The following is a 15,584-nucleotide window of genomic DNA, read 5'->3' as shown; positions in this document are numbered from 1 at the left end:
GAACTGATTCACCTTCTATCTATCTATCTATCTATCTATCTATCTATCTATCTATCTATCTATCTATCTATCTATCTATCTATCTATCTATCTATCTATCTATCTATCTATCTATCTATCTATCTATCTATCTATCTATCTATCTATCTATCTATCTATCTATCGTGGCGTGCAAAAGTATTCATACCCCTTGAACTTTTCCACATTTTGTCACGTTTCGACCACAAACATAAATATATTTTTATTGGAATTTTATGTGAAAGACCAACACAAAGTGGCACACAATTGTGAAGTACAAAGAAAATTATACATGATTTAAAAAATTTTTTACAAATAAAAAACTGAAAAGTGCGGTGTACAAAAGTATTCAGCCCCCCTGAGTCAATACTTTGTGGAACCGCCTTTTGCTGCAACTACAGCTGCAAGTCTTTTGGGGTATGTCTCTACCAGCTTTGCACATCTAGAGACTGAAATTTTTGCCAATTCTTCTTTGCAAAACAGCTCAAGCTCAGTCAGATTAGATGGAGAGCGTTTGTGACCGGCAGTTTTCAGATCTTGCCACAGATTCTCAATTGGATTTAGGTCTGGGCTTTGACTGGGCCATTCTAACACATGAATATGTTTTGTTTTAAACCACTCCATTGTAGCCCTGGCTTTATGTTTAGGGTCGTTGTCCTGCTGGAAGGTGAACCTCTGCCCCAGTCTCAAGTCTTATGCAGACTCCAACAGGTTTTCTTCCAAGATTGCCCTGTATTTGGCTCCATCCTTCTTCCCATCAACTCTGACCATCTTCCCTGTCCCTGCTGAAGAGAAGCACCCCCAGAGCATGATGCTGCCACCACCATGTTTGACAGTGGGGATGATGGTGTGTTCAGAGTGATGTGCAGTGTTAGTTTTCCGCCACACATAACGTTTTGCGTTTAGGCCAAAAAGTTCAATTTTGGCACCTTCTTCCACATGTTCGCTGTGTCCCCCACATGGCTTCTGGCAAACGGCAAACAGGTCTTCTTATGGTTTTCTTTTAACAATGGCTTTCTTCTTGCCACTCTTCCATAAAGGCCAGATTTGTGCAGTGCAGGACCAATAGTTGTGCTGTGGACAGATTCCCCCACCTGAGCTGTGGATCTCTGCAGTTCGTCCAGAGTCACCATGGGCCTCTTGGCTGCATCTCTGATCAGTGCTCTCCTTGTTTGGCCTGTAAGTTGAGGTGGACGGCCGTGTCTTGGTAGGTTTGCAGTTGTGCCTTACTCTTTCCATTTCTGGATGATGGATTGAACAGTGCTCCGTGAGATGTTCAAAGCCTGGGAAATCTTTTTATAGCCTAACCCTGCTTTAAACTTCTCCACAACTTTATCCCTAACCTGTCTGGTGTGTTCCTTGGACTTCATGATGCTGTTTGCTCCCCAATATTCTCTTAACAAACCTCTGACGCCATCACAGAACAGCTGTATTTGTACTGAGATTAGATTAAACACAGGTTGACTCTCTTTAGTCATTAGGTCAACATTTGATCATTCAGCAATCATCAGGCAACTTCTGAAGGCAATTGGTTGCACTCAGAGAAAAGGGGGCTGAATACTTTTGCACACCGCACTTTTCAGTTTTTTATTTGTATAAAATTTTTTAAATCATGTATAATTTTCTTTGTACTTAACAATTGTGTACCACTTTGTGTTGGTCTTTCACATAAAATTCCAATAAAATATATTTATGTTTGTGGTCGTAATGTGACAAAATGTGGAAAAGTTCAAGGGGTATGAATACTTTTGCAAGCCACTGTATCTATCTATCTAGTATCTATCTATCTAACTATCCATCTATCTATCTATCTATCTATCTATCTATCTATCTATCTATCTATCTATCTATCTATCTATCTATCTATCTATCTATCTATCTATCTATCTATCTATCTATCTATCTATCTATCTATCTATCTATCTATCTATCTATCTATCTAACTTTTATAGTTTTTGAAACAGTTTTTAACACTTTCATTTCTCTTTCAACAAAAGTGAATAATTGTAGCTGAATGTTGAGTCATGAATCTTAACATGAAGGACGTGCTGTGGTATAATCATAGCCAGGCTAGCCATTAGTCAGGGATAAACTCACAGGTCACTCCCTCCTCCAATGCTTTTCCTTATATTTCTAACATTTTTCCGCCATTTTTTATAATTTTTTAATTTTGCCAGCAGGATGCACAATATTGGTAGTCCTGTCTGTGGCTGCAATGAACCTACTGCTAAAGGCAGGAGGAATGCAATGTAGAGGGCCAAAAGCGGATGACGGAATAAGACATCCGGCCTGCAGAGCTTTCATGGATATTACTGTGATGGTCACTTACTGTGACTCAAACAATTGTTTTCCTGGAAGGAACTCTGGGGTACCGGCCAGAGCAAATTGACCTTCCTCCTGCGTGCTGTGGCTGACCTCTTGCCAACCCCATACAATCTAAAGATCTGGGGCAAAGAAGATGACCCATCCTGCAAGCAGTGTGGAGCAACCCTTTGCACCCTGAATCACATCTTGACTGGATATCCCAAAGCTCTAGGAGAAGGCTGATACAGGTGGAGGAAGGACAAGGTCCTTACAGAAATTGGCAAATGGACGGACCCGCAGAGGGTCAAAGCCAATAAACACCAGGCATTACCACAGGAAGTTGTCACTTTCCAAAGGGAAGGAGATAAGGCTCCTTGGGCAAGAACAATTGCCAAGAACCTGTGCTCCATTTTGCATCGGGCCTCTGACTGGGAGAGTCAAGTGGACCTGAAGAAGAGACTTGTCTTTCTGGAAGAGGTGGTAGTAACCTCACTCCGAGCAGACATAGTACTTCTATCCAGGAGCACAAAAAATATCTTAGTAGCCGAACTCACAGTGCCCTGGGAGGACAGGCTAGCCATCTCTCACCAACAAAAGAAAGCCAAGTACCAGGATTTGATTGATGAAGCTCTCATCAAAGGATGGTATGCAACCTTGTTTCCCATCGAAGTTGGCAGCCATGGTTTCCCAGCAACATCAGTGCACTATTTCCTGCAGAGGATGGGTTTGGAACCCAGACAACTGAGGCAAGCTGCTGGTGAGGTCGCCATGGCAGCTGGGACCAGCTCCAGATGGCTGTGGCTGATGAGAGCCTGCAGTTGGAACCCTTCTGCAGGTGAAGGCTAATTTGGTCTTTGCTGCCCCACTCAGGCGTAGTGTACAGGCTAAGGGGAGAAATGCTTGTGACCCTGAGATACCCGCTGAAGATGCAGAAGGGTTCACCATAATGCAAATGCTCTGACCACCCTTCCACCAAGGAAATACCATCAAGAGGAGTAACTTGCAACATCCAAAGTAGCCCCTGCAGTTTCTGCTTGTAGCAAAGCATCTCTGATGTTTATTTCACCTTTCTTCATCTGAATTGAGGGTCTGAGGAAAAAAGGGGTGTTGTATATTATCGTTTCACCACATGAATGGAAACCCCACAGATTATCTTAACAGAATGGCACAGCAGTAACTATTTCCCAAATGCTCCTCAGTTGAATAACCAATTTCTTACCATCAACTGATTTAAATGATATCCATCAGTGATAGGATCTAACATTACAATCCCAACGTCCATCCATTCATGTTCAGGCAGGCGACCCAGAAACAAACCTGCTCGGATTTTGCAAACTGTTTGCACCGGTGAGACAGACACAAGCATAAGGGCTAAATCATTCTGTCAGGACATGTTTACTGCTCATTCTCTATGACCCTGTTTACTGCCACCCAACAGCCCCTGTACTGACTTTCATACCTTCTATGTGCACGATGAAGAAATTGATGTGTGCCGTGTCCTCAAGGTTCTCTGTATCAGTTGAGCTGCCCCCATTTAACAGCAAATGTGGTGGGAGAGTTTGGTTGCCTTTGCTCCCAACCCCACCCTAAGGACATAAATTGGCTAAAGCCAAGATAAGGAATCAAGTTATTTGCCTGTGGTTTTATGCGGTTCTTGCGAAGAGGGCTGGAAATAAGAGAGACATTCTGCCCTGGTGAAACTTGAAGAACAATAGGCATAAATAAATAGAGGCTGGTCTTTTCATGTACATAACCTGGGCCACTTTGCATGAGAAAAGCAGCGTAGGCATCTCTCTGCATGGCAGAAGAATAGCACTCAAGTACTCGAAGTACTGCCTTTAAGCATGGGATCAAATAGATAAGCGAGTTTTGTTTGTTACACCCATTCAGAGTATTTTTCACAAGTTCAGGCTGTGAGGGGCAGCTCTGCTTAGTTCTGCTTGGTTTTACAGAACGAAGACACGCAAACAAGCCACACAGAAGCAAAACACAGTCTCATGAGTACAAATCTGCAAAAAAAAAAAAAAAGATTGGAAAAAGTTGTTTTTTGTTTTTACTAATTCCCATTGTATTCAACTGTGTTGTGGGCATTCATAACATTATTTATTTTGGGTTGCCGTCAAAACTTTTACAAGTCGACTGAATGGCCTTCAAAATGTATTAAGTAAAATCAAAAAAGGTGCTGTTAATCTGGAAAGGAACCGGTTTCTTGTATTTTGGATGGGCCGGAAAAATTGTTTTCCTGGAAAACCCTTTTGAACTTTACATGCATATTTTGTGCAAAACACTCTGTGTGTGGTAATAATATGGTGTTGTTCATAACAGATTTATTGACATTTATGACTCTTTGTACACAAAGTCCCAGGTAAACCACAGCTGTTGTGGATGGATATAAAAGCCACAAAGGCTTGGGGCTGGCCCACAGGATCGCACCATACCAGGTAGGTTTAAAGGCATCCCAGCGCTTGCTGTTGATGCCTTGGGTCAGAACATAGAAGTTTACTTTCACTTGTCTTTGGTGTATGCATTTTTGGCATCTTATTTCCACATAAATCATGATGTGGTGTAATGTATCCTGTTGTTAAGCTTGCTTTTGTCAGATGTATTGGTATTTTTTTCTCTATGACTGTCCTCGAGCAAAATAGGACAGATCATCTACTATAATAATGGCCCTTTGTTATGGCTGAATGCACCACTGTTACTATGTGCTCCTTGCCATTCTTCGGTAAAACCTGAACTAAAGGAAGAAATCAACAGTTATGTTGATTCAGAGAACATGGCAAAGTTTCACTTGGGCGGGACCTCTCTTTTTGGAAACCTGAAAAGTGGGTGTACCTGCTTAGCCGTAATCTCTCAAATAGTGCCGGAGACGGCAAGTGGCTCATTGTGAATAGATGTTGAGGAGCTCGACATGTGTCTGAACACTGGATATCCGTGTGAATGTCTGACCACTGGAAATCAATGTGAACCATGCAGGATGACAGCCAAAGACAAGGACACGGAGGAGACCAGCCTGTCCAACAATGTCAGCATAGCGGGCCAAGCGGACGTCTCTCAGAGCGAACTGGACCAGTCCCTCTCTGTGAGCGGTGTGGTGAAAGACCGTGTCCGAAACTGGGGCTGGTTGGTGTCTGGGATCATCGCCCTCAACGTACTTTTCCTGGGCTGTGCCTTGGTCAGCGGCACTGCCTACAACAAGGTGGCCATCGGCTCCGCTGACATGCAGATCTATCTCATCATCCTCCTCCTGCTCACCCTCATCTGGATGCTTCAGTACAGCATCTACACATTTAGGGACGACCAGGCTGTCCTTTACCAGGATGGTCACGCTGGGCCTATCTGGCTTAGGGGTAAGTGCCCTCTCATTTCTGGAAATGTCTCATATGGTTGATTGTGTTCTTAAAAAAAACCCCTCTATGGTTACTGACCATCCCTTTTGAAGGGACTCCTAACCTTTTTTTTTTTTTTTTTTTCCTTTTCAGTGTCGCTTATTTCCATGGTTTTCTTCTTCCCTTAGGAGGACTTGTGCTGTTTGGCGTCCTCAGTCTTATCATGGACATTTTCAAGATTGCGAGCTACGTGGGCTACCTCCACTGCGATTCCGCCGTGAAGGTTGCCTTCCCTGTTGTGCAAGCTGTATTCATACTTGCCCAGGTAAACGAGACGTCCCTCTGTCGGCAAATGTCCTGAGAGGAAAAATAATTGAATCTCTTCATTTGTTTAGTTATAATTGAACATGACTATCGTTCATCTATAGATTATTGTTTTTATAAATTATCATTGCAAAAATTTTCAGACATGCTTCCTGTGGATCCATGCCAAGGACTGCATGCAACTACAACGGAACATTACACGGTAAGCGTAGCATTGATATCTATCTGTCTATCTATCTGTCTATCTATCTATCTATCTATCTATCTATCTATCTATCTATCTATCTATCTATCTATCTATCTATCTATCTATCTATCTATCTATCTATCTATCTATCTATCTATCTATCTATCTATCTATCTATCTATCTATCTATCTATCTATCTATCTATCTATCTATCTATCTATCTGACAACTTCTAATCTTATTGACTGACTTTCCTCAGTATGAGCTTTTCACCTTTTACTTTTTCCTTTTTCTTCTTCTTATTATCATTAATGTGTAAGTAACATATTTGTATTTGTACTTGTTAACAGGTTGGTAGCCTGTTAACAAGTGTGTGATTGCACTACAGTATATTTAATAATAATAATAATAATAATAATGGATTTCATTTATACTTGCTGAACCTGTTCTGTGTGCACTAGGTGAAAAATTGTATGAAATAACTTCTTGAGGAGCATCACCATCGATTTGTGAAATATTTCTACATTTTTATTGCATCTCATCAATTTTGACTGATCACTCTTCCACTGCTCCCCCCTGCCCCTCCTTGTCTTTAGTTGTGGCCTGATGCTGATGTTCTCTACAAATCTTGTTATGTGGATGATGCTAGTGACGGAGGAGTCCGTCCACCAAACAAGCATCCCAGACTATACAAACACCACCACTAAACTCTCTGCCCGAAGCATATACATGAGAGGTAGCTAAAAGAGATGCAGCAAAACCAAAGTACATGAGTTCATCCCTGAAATACTGTTGAATCCTAAATCTCTCCCGCTCTCATGTCTTTCAGCAAGTTACGGAGATGACAAGTGTAAGTGCAGCCACTCTTCATGCAGCATGTTCAAGAAGGCCTACTACTACCTGTACCCTTTCAACATTGAGTACAGTCTCTTTGCCTCTGCCATGGCATATGTTATGTGGAAAAATGTCGGCCGAATAGCAGATGAACACAACCATCACAGCGCCAAGTTCTGCCTCAAGGGTATTTTTCTTGGACCCATAACAGGAATTCTATTGGTCTTGGCGGGTCTGACAACCTTCATAGTCTATGAAATAGATGTGGAAAAGGAGGACTATAAGAGGAGAGATGAAGCGCTGATGATGTACTTTATAATGAACGTTGTGATCATGAGCCTGATGTCTGTCGCCACTGTGGTTGGCTGTGCCATCTACAGGCTGGACCAGAGAGAGCACGTCTCTGAGAAGAACCCGACACGCAGCCTGGATGTGGGGCTGCTGGTCGGAGCTTCGATGGGGCAGTTCATCATCAGCTATTTCACCATTGTGGCCGTGGTGGCAACTGGCGCCAAGGGTCACTTGAATGCCATCAATTTGGCCTTGGCCATCCTGACCGTTGTCCAGCTCGGCCTGCAAAACTTCTTCCTCATCGAGGGCCTCCATCGGGAGCCCTTCCACGAGACACACCCGGTCAGCGTGTTCACGAATCCGTACGTGCTCCAAGCCAGCAAAGAGCTGAGCAGCCTCGAAGGCTCGGACATGGACACCAAGCCCAGCCCAGAGTTCACGCCTCACATTCAGCCCGGCCACATTCCTCCGACCGAGCACACCACCGAGCACCGACTCAAGCTCAGCTGGAAGAGAAGGGTGCTCAAAGAAGTCTGCTCCTTTCTTCTGCTTGCCAACATCATTGTGAGTATCGTTCTTTTCTTTCGCCCGTCACGGGCACGTGAAAATCGTCGCTGTCAAATTTACAGGATTGTAAACATGAATTCCCTTTCTGCCAACAGCTCTGGATCATGCCCGCATTCGGTGCTCGCCCCCACTTTGACCACAGCGTTGAAACGGATTTCTACCAATTCACCATGTGGGCTGCTGTGGTGAATATCGGACTGCCTTTTGGAATCTTCTACCGCATGCACTCAGTGGCCAGCCTCTTTGAAGTATACGTAAACTCATAACCTCATCGCCGGAGGAGAGTCCATGTTATTAAAAAGAGTTCTGAATAAATTATTGTTTCGAAGATGCTGTTATCTCTTGATGAAGCTGTAGAAACAAGCTCACTCGGTCGTCAAATGTCAATACTGTGTTGTTTTTTCCTCTCATGTGATGCATTATTATTGCATTGTTGCATTTGATTTTATTGTGCAAATCTTGTATTTTTGAAAATATCGCTGGCCGTTGTAAGGCTTCTTTTTTTTTATACCCTCATCAGTTGTATGCTTTAGCCAATACTTTGTTTAACTAAAGCGATGCAAACAATGAATGGAGCCTGTGAACAAAGAATGGAAAATTGTTGTCGTTGTCATTATCATCATCATTAGCATGATCATCATCATGAGCTATGCCATTATTTGTGCAACATTTTGATTAATTTGATGGGAAATATACACAACGAATTCCAGGAATAAATTTCTCAAAGAGAAGTTAGGGGTCCTCTCACAAATGTAAAATTTTTTTGGGGGATTTTGCTGGTTTCTCAGAAAATGTCCTACCTAGAAATAGGACCTACCAGTTGAAATGCAAACAGCGTTGACATGTTGGTAGTCACTGCCTGGTTCAACCGCATTCATGACAAATAGGTCAGATGCAGTCAATCCATAGCTAAGTGCAGTCCGGAGTTATATCTATATGGCAAGTGAGGGAAAATGGGCTATAAAATACTTTTCTGTATATAGTAATCATAATCAAGCAAACATTTACACTGGCATCTTCAGATCAGCCACATCCTCAGAAATGGAGCACTGGGTTTTACTGGCGACAAACAAACAAACAAACAAACAAACAAACAATAAATAAATAAATAAGCAAGCAAACTGGGAAAATTATTAAATGTCTATGATGTGCACCAAATGCAAATAAATAAATAAATAAATAAATAAATAAATAAATACATGTATTTTCGTTTTCAACCATAGAAATATGGTCTTTCAACTATAGAAGGAAGGAAGGGTCTAGGAAATAATCCAGGAAGGTTCCAGGAAATGATCCAGGAAGGTTCAACCTCTTTTTCCCAACTATGGAATGAAGGAATGTTCCAGGAAGGACCAAGGACGGTTCAGACTTTTGTAAAGAAACTTATCGTAGCGTCAACTGGAATGAAACGCTAGAGCCACCAATCTGCGCATCTGGAACAGCTGCTGCAACCATGCCGACGGGCAGAGCCGCGCTTTGCCGTCACCTAGCAACCAGTTCCCGCCAGCAGACGCTGCTCTTAACAGCTTAACTTCTCCTCGAGGGCAGGTAAACCCGTTTACACGCGTCTTGCACTTCTCAGATGACGCACTTCCTGTCTGGGGGGGGGGGCGGGGAATTCAATAGAGGGTCTTTCGTTGGGAAATTGATCAGCCGTGTTATTTTACAAGACGAGTCGCGTACTTTAATTTGAGTATGGTACGTTTCAAGCGGGTTGTAGGGTCGTTGGCCAACTACAGCCGGGACGCATAAATTAATGGCTTTCAAAATGAGGTAACCATATGTATGTATGAGTGGTCACTGTCAGACACACAAGAGACAGAAAATAGCAGCCTACGCCAACTGGTCATTGTTTGAGCACGTTCAGTAACAATGAAATACAATGAAGGGTTAAAAAAAAGTCAGAAAAGAGCAAAATAACAAGAGTTTTTTATTTTTATTTTACCTTTGCGGTGTGTGTGTGTCTGTGTGTGTGGGTGGGAGATCTGGAATTGAGGTCAGGCAATTTTTGGGACGGATCCTCTCTGGGTCCTTGAAACACGTTTCTCTGTTTACCAACTCCACGTCATCAGGAAACACACCGTCAGCATGCAGGTGAGTCCTCGCTAGACTGTTTTCCAATCAGTAATCGCAGAAATGAACGTTTGAAAGCATACTGCGCATCTGTTGATTTTTGAAAGGTGCACATGTTAATAAAGATATCGACTCCAGAACGCGAGTTTGAGGTTTTGAAGCTGGCAGGTGGCGGTTTGTGCCGCCTACGCGAAATGTTGTGCCCGTAACCCAAACCCGCGCATGCGCAATAACACTGACTGCAGGTGTCAGGCAGGATCATCTTTTTATGTATTATAGGAGGCCCATGACACAGATGCTCCTCTTTTTGGCGATGATGAAGACACAATCAGGCAAAGACAGACAAACATTAGGTGAGCTCTGCACTTGCAGTGGTTACTCCTCCATCCAAACGTGTGACTATGTTCTGACTTGATTTTTTTGGCAGCAGTGATTGAATTGAAATACCCCAAAAGAGCTGAACATGGATACTCTGTCATCTGTGTTGCAGGCACCCTCTGGCCACATTCTTTCACCTTTTCTTCCGCATAAGTGCCATCTTGGTCTACCTGTTTTGTGAGCTCCTGAGTAACAGTTTCATTGTATGCATGGTCACCATCATTCTTCTGCTCTCATGTGACTTCTGGACAGTCAAGGTGAGTGGTATGCCATGTGACCCCAATTTAACCGGAGTCACACAGACTCAGAGCACTTCACATTTCCACAGTGAGAAACAGCTAGCTTCATTATGCATGTTGGTTCATTCTGTTTCATTCTGTCCTGTCTCTACACGATACAGAATGGACGATTAAAGCATTTTTTTTAGCTGCTTACACTATTTATTAACTCCGTCACCAATTCACATACATGGCATAACAAGCACTCTAGCCGGCTACTCTTCACAAGTGTGTCACACTCAAATTGGTCCCTGGAACAACAATAGTATTGTTATATCCTTTCCTTTTTTTCCCCCCTTCAAGTAAAGTCCCTTACTCTTAACATATCACTTATTCTCAGTGATCAATATTATCTTTAAACAAAAAAAATTGTATGCTTAACATCACTACGGATATGAATTTCAATATCAAAACCCTCTCTTCAGAACTACCATACACATAACCAAACATTGTATTCAAACAAACTGCATATACAGCCCACTTCCTTTGTTTCCCCCCTCAACCAAACCTTACACTTCTCTCAATCTTTGCAAGAGTCCCAAACCCATATTCTTATCACTGAGTCAAGTCTTTCGGGTAACGAGGTCTGATAATCGGACAACCCGACCTCATAGTGATAGTGTGTTGTTCCCCTGCTTGACTCCGATCTACCCCTTCCACTTTTGATGTGTGTCTCTCAGTCCCTATTTGTGTAGCTGTGGAAGAGAATGTGTATAGATACTATGTGTAGAGCATGTCTAAAGCTGACATACTCTGTCTTTATTGGGCAGTGGGCACATGCAATATTTGCAATATTAACTCACATGTCACTTGAAGCCACGTCATATCTGTCCACCGCACCTTTACTGCATTTTTGCTGATGATGTTTTTGCAACTCGTAAGTTGTATTTTATCATTAACTGTATTGTATTTTGTTATTCCATATACTGCTCATATTTTGCACTTGTATTGTTTATATGACTCTGTACTTTTTATTGCTGATATTCTATATTTTTCTTACCTCTTTTATGTATGCACCATTTTTGAGGTTGACACAACTGCAATGTCATCGTGCTTGCACAAAGTCAGTAAAGTTCTTGAATCTTAGATCTTCTGTTCAGATGTGGAAAAACTCTAGAAAAAGGTGTTGAAAGTGGGGACCTGACTCCATCAACTTTTAGTGTCTGCGGTTATGCTCCCAATGAATAGCGGAAAAAAATGTGTCAGTTCCTAATAAATTTTTAATGTGTCTGTATGAGTCATACAAACAACATTACACTCTACTGACCCATTTTGGAGCTGGTAGGTTGCTTCGGCTTGGAAATTCCTCAAACGGATTTGAGTTGTTCTCTGGTTTCATATCACCGCCTCAGCTCACCAATCTCCATTTGGCTGTAGGGGATAATCAAACTAGATTTCCATCGCCTTGCGAAATAGACAATGAGCAAGTCGTTTTCTTTGAAAGGGCGGGACCTACTGTCAACATTATGCCAGTATGTTGGATTACTTACAAAAGAAAAGCCCAAATTGAATGTCGTAGAAGCTAATTGTCTATGGATTCGTGGAAATATATACAAAAAGTGTGTGTATGTGTATGTGTTATGGTCATACCCACCAACTATCAACCAAACCAAACCAAACATTATTTGATTTTATAGGCATGTATGTATGCATAATTGTTGATATATGATTGTTTCAGAACGTATCTGGCAGATTGTTGGTGGGCCTCAGATGGTGGAATCACGTGGCGGAAGACGGCAGGAGTCACTGGGTGTTTGAATCAAGAAAGGTATGCAACATTTGCATTAGCTTAGTGGAAAATGTGTTACTCACTCTTATACTTCCTTTAAGAGGCAACATGTCATGAACATGCGTGTTGTGCTGGAAAAGGTAGAAGAGGAAAAAAACACACAACCCATTCAGGAAACGACATCACTGAGATTCAAAGAAGGTTGAATCGGTTCATCTGAGTACAACCAGATATCCAGTTCATCTGGATATCTGGTTGTGTCCACATGAACTGATTCAACCTTCTTTGATTTTCTTAGCTGGGTTATTGAGCATGCATCAAGACACATCACTCAGATATCGGACTGGACTCCTTATGTACAGTTGAGTGCCAGAGACATCACGTAGTACCTAAACAGACACCTGATCAGGGAGAATGGCTAATGCCCCTTTTCCACTACATGGTACCGGCTCGACTCGACTCGCAGAGTGTCGTTTTCCATCCCCGTAACAGTACCCCCCTCAGTGTAACTGGTCTGCATTGATTTCGGTAATCTGCTCCAGTTTTTTTTTTTTGGAACCTCGACAAAGGTGGCGCCACAAAAGTGGTAACAGTTACCGAAATGCCGGTACTTTCCAGTAATGGAAAATGAAAAGGTCGAGTCGAGTCGAGCTGGTACCATGCAGTGGAAAAGGGGCATTAAGTTGTGACTCCTTTTTAATTTAATATACACATGGGCATTTAAGAACTATTGTAACGTCTGTGTGTAGAAATGCAGTATGGTGTAATGAGGACACCTGTTGGAGGGCGTTGGGCATGATTTCCAGGGTACCTACTGCTACACGTTTAAAAAGAGATTTGTCATGGCACAGCAGGAATAAATAAACGATTGCTTGCTCTACTTTCTCTTGATGTCCAGGCAGGTAGTCGGAAAACAGCCTCCGGTGCCGAGTCCCAGCTGTTCTGGCTTGGCCTCATCGTCTGCCCTATATTCTGGGTGGTTTTTGTTTTCAGCACTGTCTTCTCTTTCAAGATTAAGTGGCTGGTCAGTTCAGTGGCTTTAACCTACATTTCAACACAATTTACATCTGTCAAAAATGATTGCTGGTTCAGGGTGCGTTTCCAATTCCAGTCAATTCAAATGCAAATTGTCTTATCTGGCCTAAATACTCTTCATCTGTTGCCTTTCAGGCTGTGGTAATTATGGGCTTGGTTTTACAATGGGCCAACCTTTATGGATATATCAGATGCAAGCTGGGCGGGACGAACAACATGAAAAGCATGGCTACCAACTATTTTGGTGTCCAGCTCTTTAAAGTATGTATAATTTGTTCAAAAATGACCTTATACATTTTTTGTCCTCCTGGAATGTCACTTAACTTCTCCCATTTCCCCCCCCACTCCATAGACAATGAAGCGACCAGAGGAACTTTAGAAAGGAATGGTGAACACCATGATTAAAGTAATGGCTACCCTAGAGACATATTTGTTTTTCCTTGCTGCTTAAATTCCTGTTGAACAGGTGACACATCTCATTTCTGTGGACATGTGGGAATCAACTGATTTGTATATGGGTGTTAACTGAGGGTGAGGTTTGTTTTGTATGGGCCTTCTTCTTATGATTGTGTCTGATCATTGCAGATCTGATTATCAATAATTTGTAAATAATGCATTAAAATAACTTGCTCAATTTTGATGCTTTTTTTTTACCACTTGATGGCAGTAGTGTCAGCAGATGACACAGGGCAACAGTTTGATTGGGGATGCACCAATTTCACTTTTCCACTGTGGACATCAATTCTGGGTACGACTTTGGCTCAACAGTGCAGACTCACACCAATAGTTTGGGGTCAATGGGCAAAATATTTGAGCTCAAACCGGTATCCCCCCCCCCCCCTAAAAGGCTGTCATGTTCTAAAAAAATGCAGGAAATTAAATAATGTTGCTTTTATTTATGGCATGTTATGCATAGCTTTTGGTATTGGATTCTAGTTTTGGGTAAAATCACCGATACTGATGTTCAATTTTGGCCTGGTATTGGCCCGATACCAACATTGGTATACCTCTAATATTGATTTATTCCAATAAAATATAGTTAATTTATCCAACTTAATCTCACTGCTCTGTTTTTTAAATAGATTTTTTTTTAATCTGGGCTAAATATAGTGAAGTTTAACAGAACATAACCCACCCTGTAAAGAAAGGATATTTGGTGTATCAGCTGCCGTTACTTTAATTTTGCAGCATGCAGGGTCCCTGCCGTGTTCCAGCATTAGCAGGGGCGCGGGCACGTGTCAGCCTCCTCACGCTCGGGTCTGAAAACAGATGACATCATCTCGTCCCTCTCAGGCCAGGTCGGTCAGACAACGCGACGACCTTTCAACTTCCTAGTGTAGTTTTAATTGGTGGCCCGAGGGGGCAGTTATCTTACTCTTGGCGAATCTGATGACTTGAAGCCAGAGCGGCCTATTGTCTGCGTTATCACAAGACCAAGAGGGAAAACACAAAACTGGCCTCTGGTGAAAAGCCGTGACACGAATCTGTCAATCGATCACCTCGTGAGGCAGTAGAGCTACTTAACTGTTTCGAGATGACCTATTGCTCTCAGCAATAGCTCATCCCGATAGAAGACCTGAAATGTTCGAACTGTCAGGGCCTCATTCATCAGTCGTTCGTACGTACAAATTTGTTTTTACACACCCATGGACATTTCGTGGCCCTGAAGTTTGTCTCGGAAACCAGTGTAGACCCCTGGGTAACCCCTGAGTTTATACACCAGTAACACTGATGTCTTTACAAGCCTGGGCGATTGCTCGTTGCAAGAGGTAGACGATAACACGTTAGGGGGAGTGAATTACAAACAACCATCAGGCTCTGCATCTGACTGTCAGACAGTCCTGAGAGCTGAATAAAATTCCATCGGTGTGGAAGAACAAATTTGTACTGAGTATGAACGTACAACGCACGGCCCGTTCAACCTGAGTGCCCCACCAATTGATGCACCGCGAATGAAAGTTTTTGGATATTCAAAAACCAGCTGGTTCACTCATAGTAGTGCACAACAAAGAATGCAACTTTTGAGTTGGGTCCATGACAGAGACCCATCATTAAACACAGCGGCCTTCTTCGGGTTCGACACAGCAAAACCATGAAGCTCCCTCAGTAGCTGTGACTCCATTGAACCGGCTAAAGACAACTTTCATTTGACAGAAAGACATCCCTGGAGTGGCGCGGTGGTGCAGTGGCTAGCATGGTCACCTCACAGCAAGAAGGTTCTGGGTTCGAGCCTTGGG

At 42.5% G+C, this 15,584-nt stretch overlaps 2 protein-coding genes across 4 annotated transcripts; both read left to right on the top strand.

Moving 5' to 3' along the window:
- The first annotated feature begins 5,233 nt into the window (after nt 1-5,233).
- Nucleotides 5,234-8,297, top strand: LOC130120044 (proton channel OTOP2-like). The gene is made up of 6 exons (XM_056288658.1): nt 5,234-5,672; nt 5,840-5,976; nt 6,119-6,177; nt 6,759-6,898; nt 6,992-7,851; nt 7,950-8,297. Exons 1-6 carry the CDS (start codon nt 5,234-5,236, stop codon nt 8,118-8,120), a joined length of 1,806 nt encoding a protein of 601 aa, XP_056144633.1. The 3' UTR covers nt 8,121-8,297.
- A 970-nt stretch (nt 8,298-9,267) lies between these two features.
- On the top strand, nt 9,268-14,393 carry zgc:112148 (uncharacterized protein LOC550424 homolog). 3 transcript variants are annotated; one of them, XM_056288098.1, is made up of 8 exons: nt 9,268-9,402; nt 9,838-9,948; nt 10,207-10,280; nt 10,418-10,562; nt 12,262-12,351; nt 13,211-13,336; nt 13,483-13,608; nt 13,700-14,393. In XM_056288098.1, exons 2-8 carry the CDS (start codon nt 9,943-9,945, stop codon nt 13,724-13,726), a joined length of 594 nt encoding a protein of 197 aa, XP_056144073.1. In that variant the 5' UTR covers nt 9,268-9,402; nt 9,838-9,942; the 3' UTR covers nt 13,727-14,393. The 3 variants fall into 3 exon arrangements, with proteins under 3 accessions (XP_056144073.1, XP_056144072.1, XP_056144071.1); XM_056288097.1 differs by lacking the exon at nt 9,268-9,402 and adding an exon at nt 9,485-9,627; XM_056288096.1 differs by lacking the exon at nt 9,268-9,402 and having other exon boundaries at nt 9,485-9,948.
- Nucleotides 14,394-15,584: the final 1,191 nt, after the last annotated feature.

This window comes from Lampris incognitus, chromosome 10 (assembly GCF_029633865.1).
Source record: "Lampris incognitus isolate fLamInc1 chromosome 10, fLamInc1.hap2, whole genome shotgun sequence".
NCBI classification, from domain to species: domain Eukaryota; kingdom Metazoa; phylum Chordata; class Actinopteri; order Lampriformes; family Lampridae; genus Lampris; species Lampris incognitus.
The sequence above is the reverse complement of the archived record's forward strand: the minus strand, read 5'-3'. Positions and strand labels throughout refer to the sequence as shown.

Coding starts and splice junctions, on each gene's coding strand:
- LOC130120044 (XM_056288658.1), top strand. CDS start 5,234: ATGTGTCTGAACACTGGATATCCGTGTGAATGTCTGACCACTGGAAAT. Junction 5,673..5,839: donor TGGGCCTATCTGGCTTAGGG/GTAAGTGCCCTC, acceptor TTCTTCCCTTAG/GAGGACTTGTGCTGTTTGGC. Junction 6,178..6,758: donor CTACAACGGAACATTACACG/GTAAGCGTAGCA, acceptor CCTTGTCTTTAG/TTGTGGCCTGATGCTGATGT.
- zgc:112148 (XM_056288098.1), top strand. Junction 10,563..12,261: donor GTGACTTCTGGACAGTCAAG/GTGAGTGGTATG, acceptor TGATTGTTTCAG/AACGTATCTGGCAGATTGTT. Junction 13,337..13,482: donor CTTTCAAGATTAAGTGGCTG/GTCAGTTCAGTG, acceptor GTTGCCTTTCAG/GCTGTGGTAATTATGGGCTT.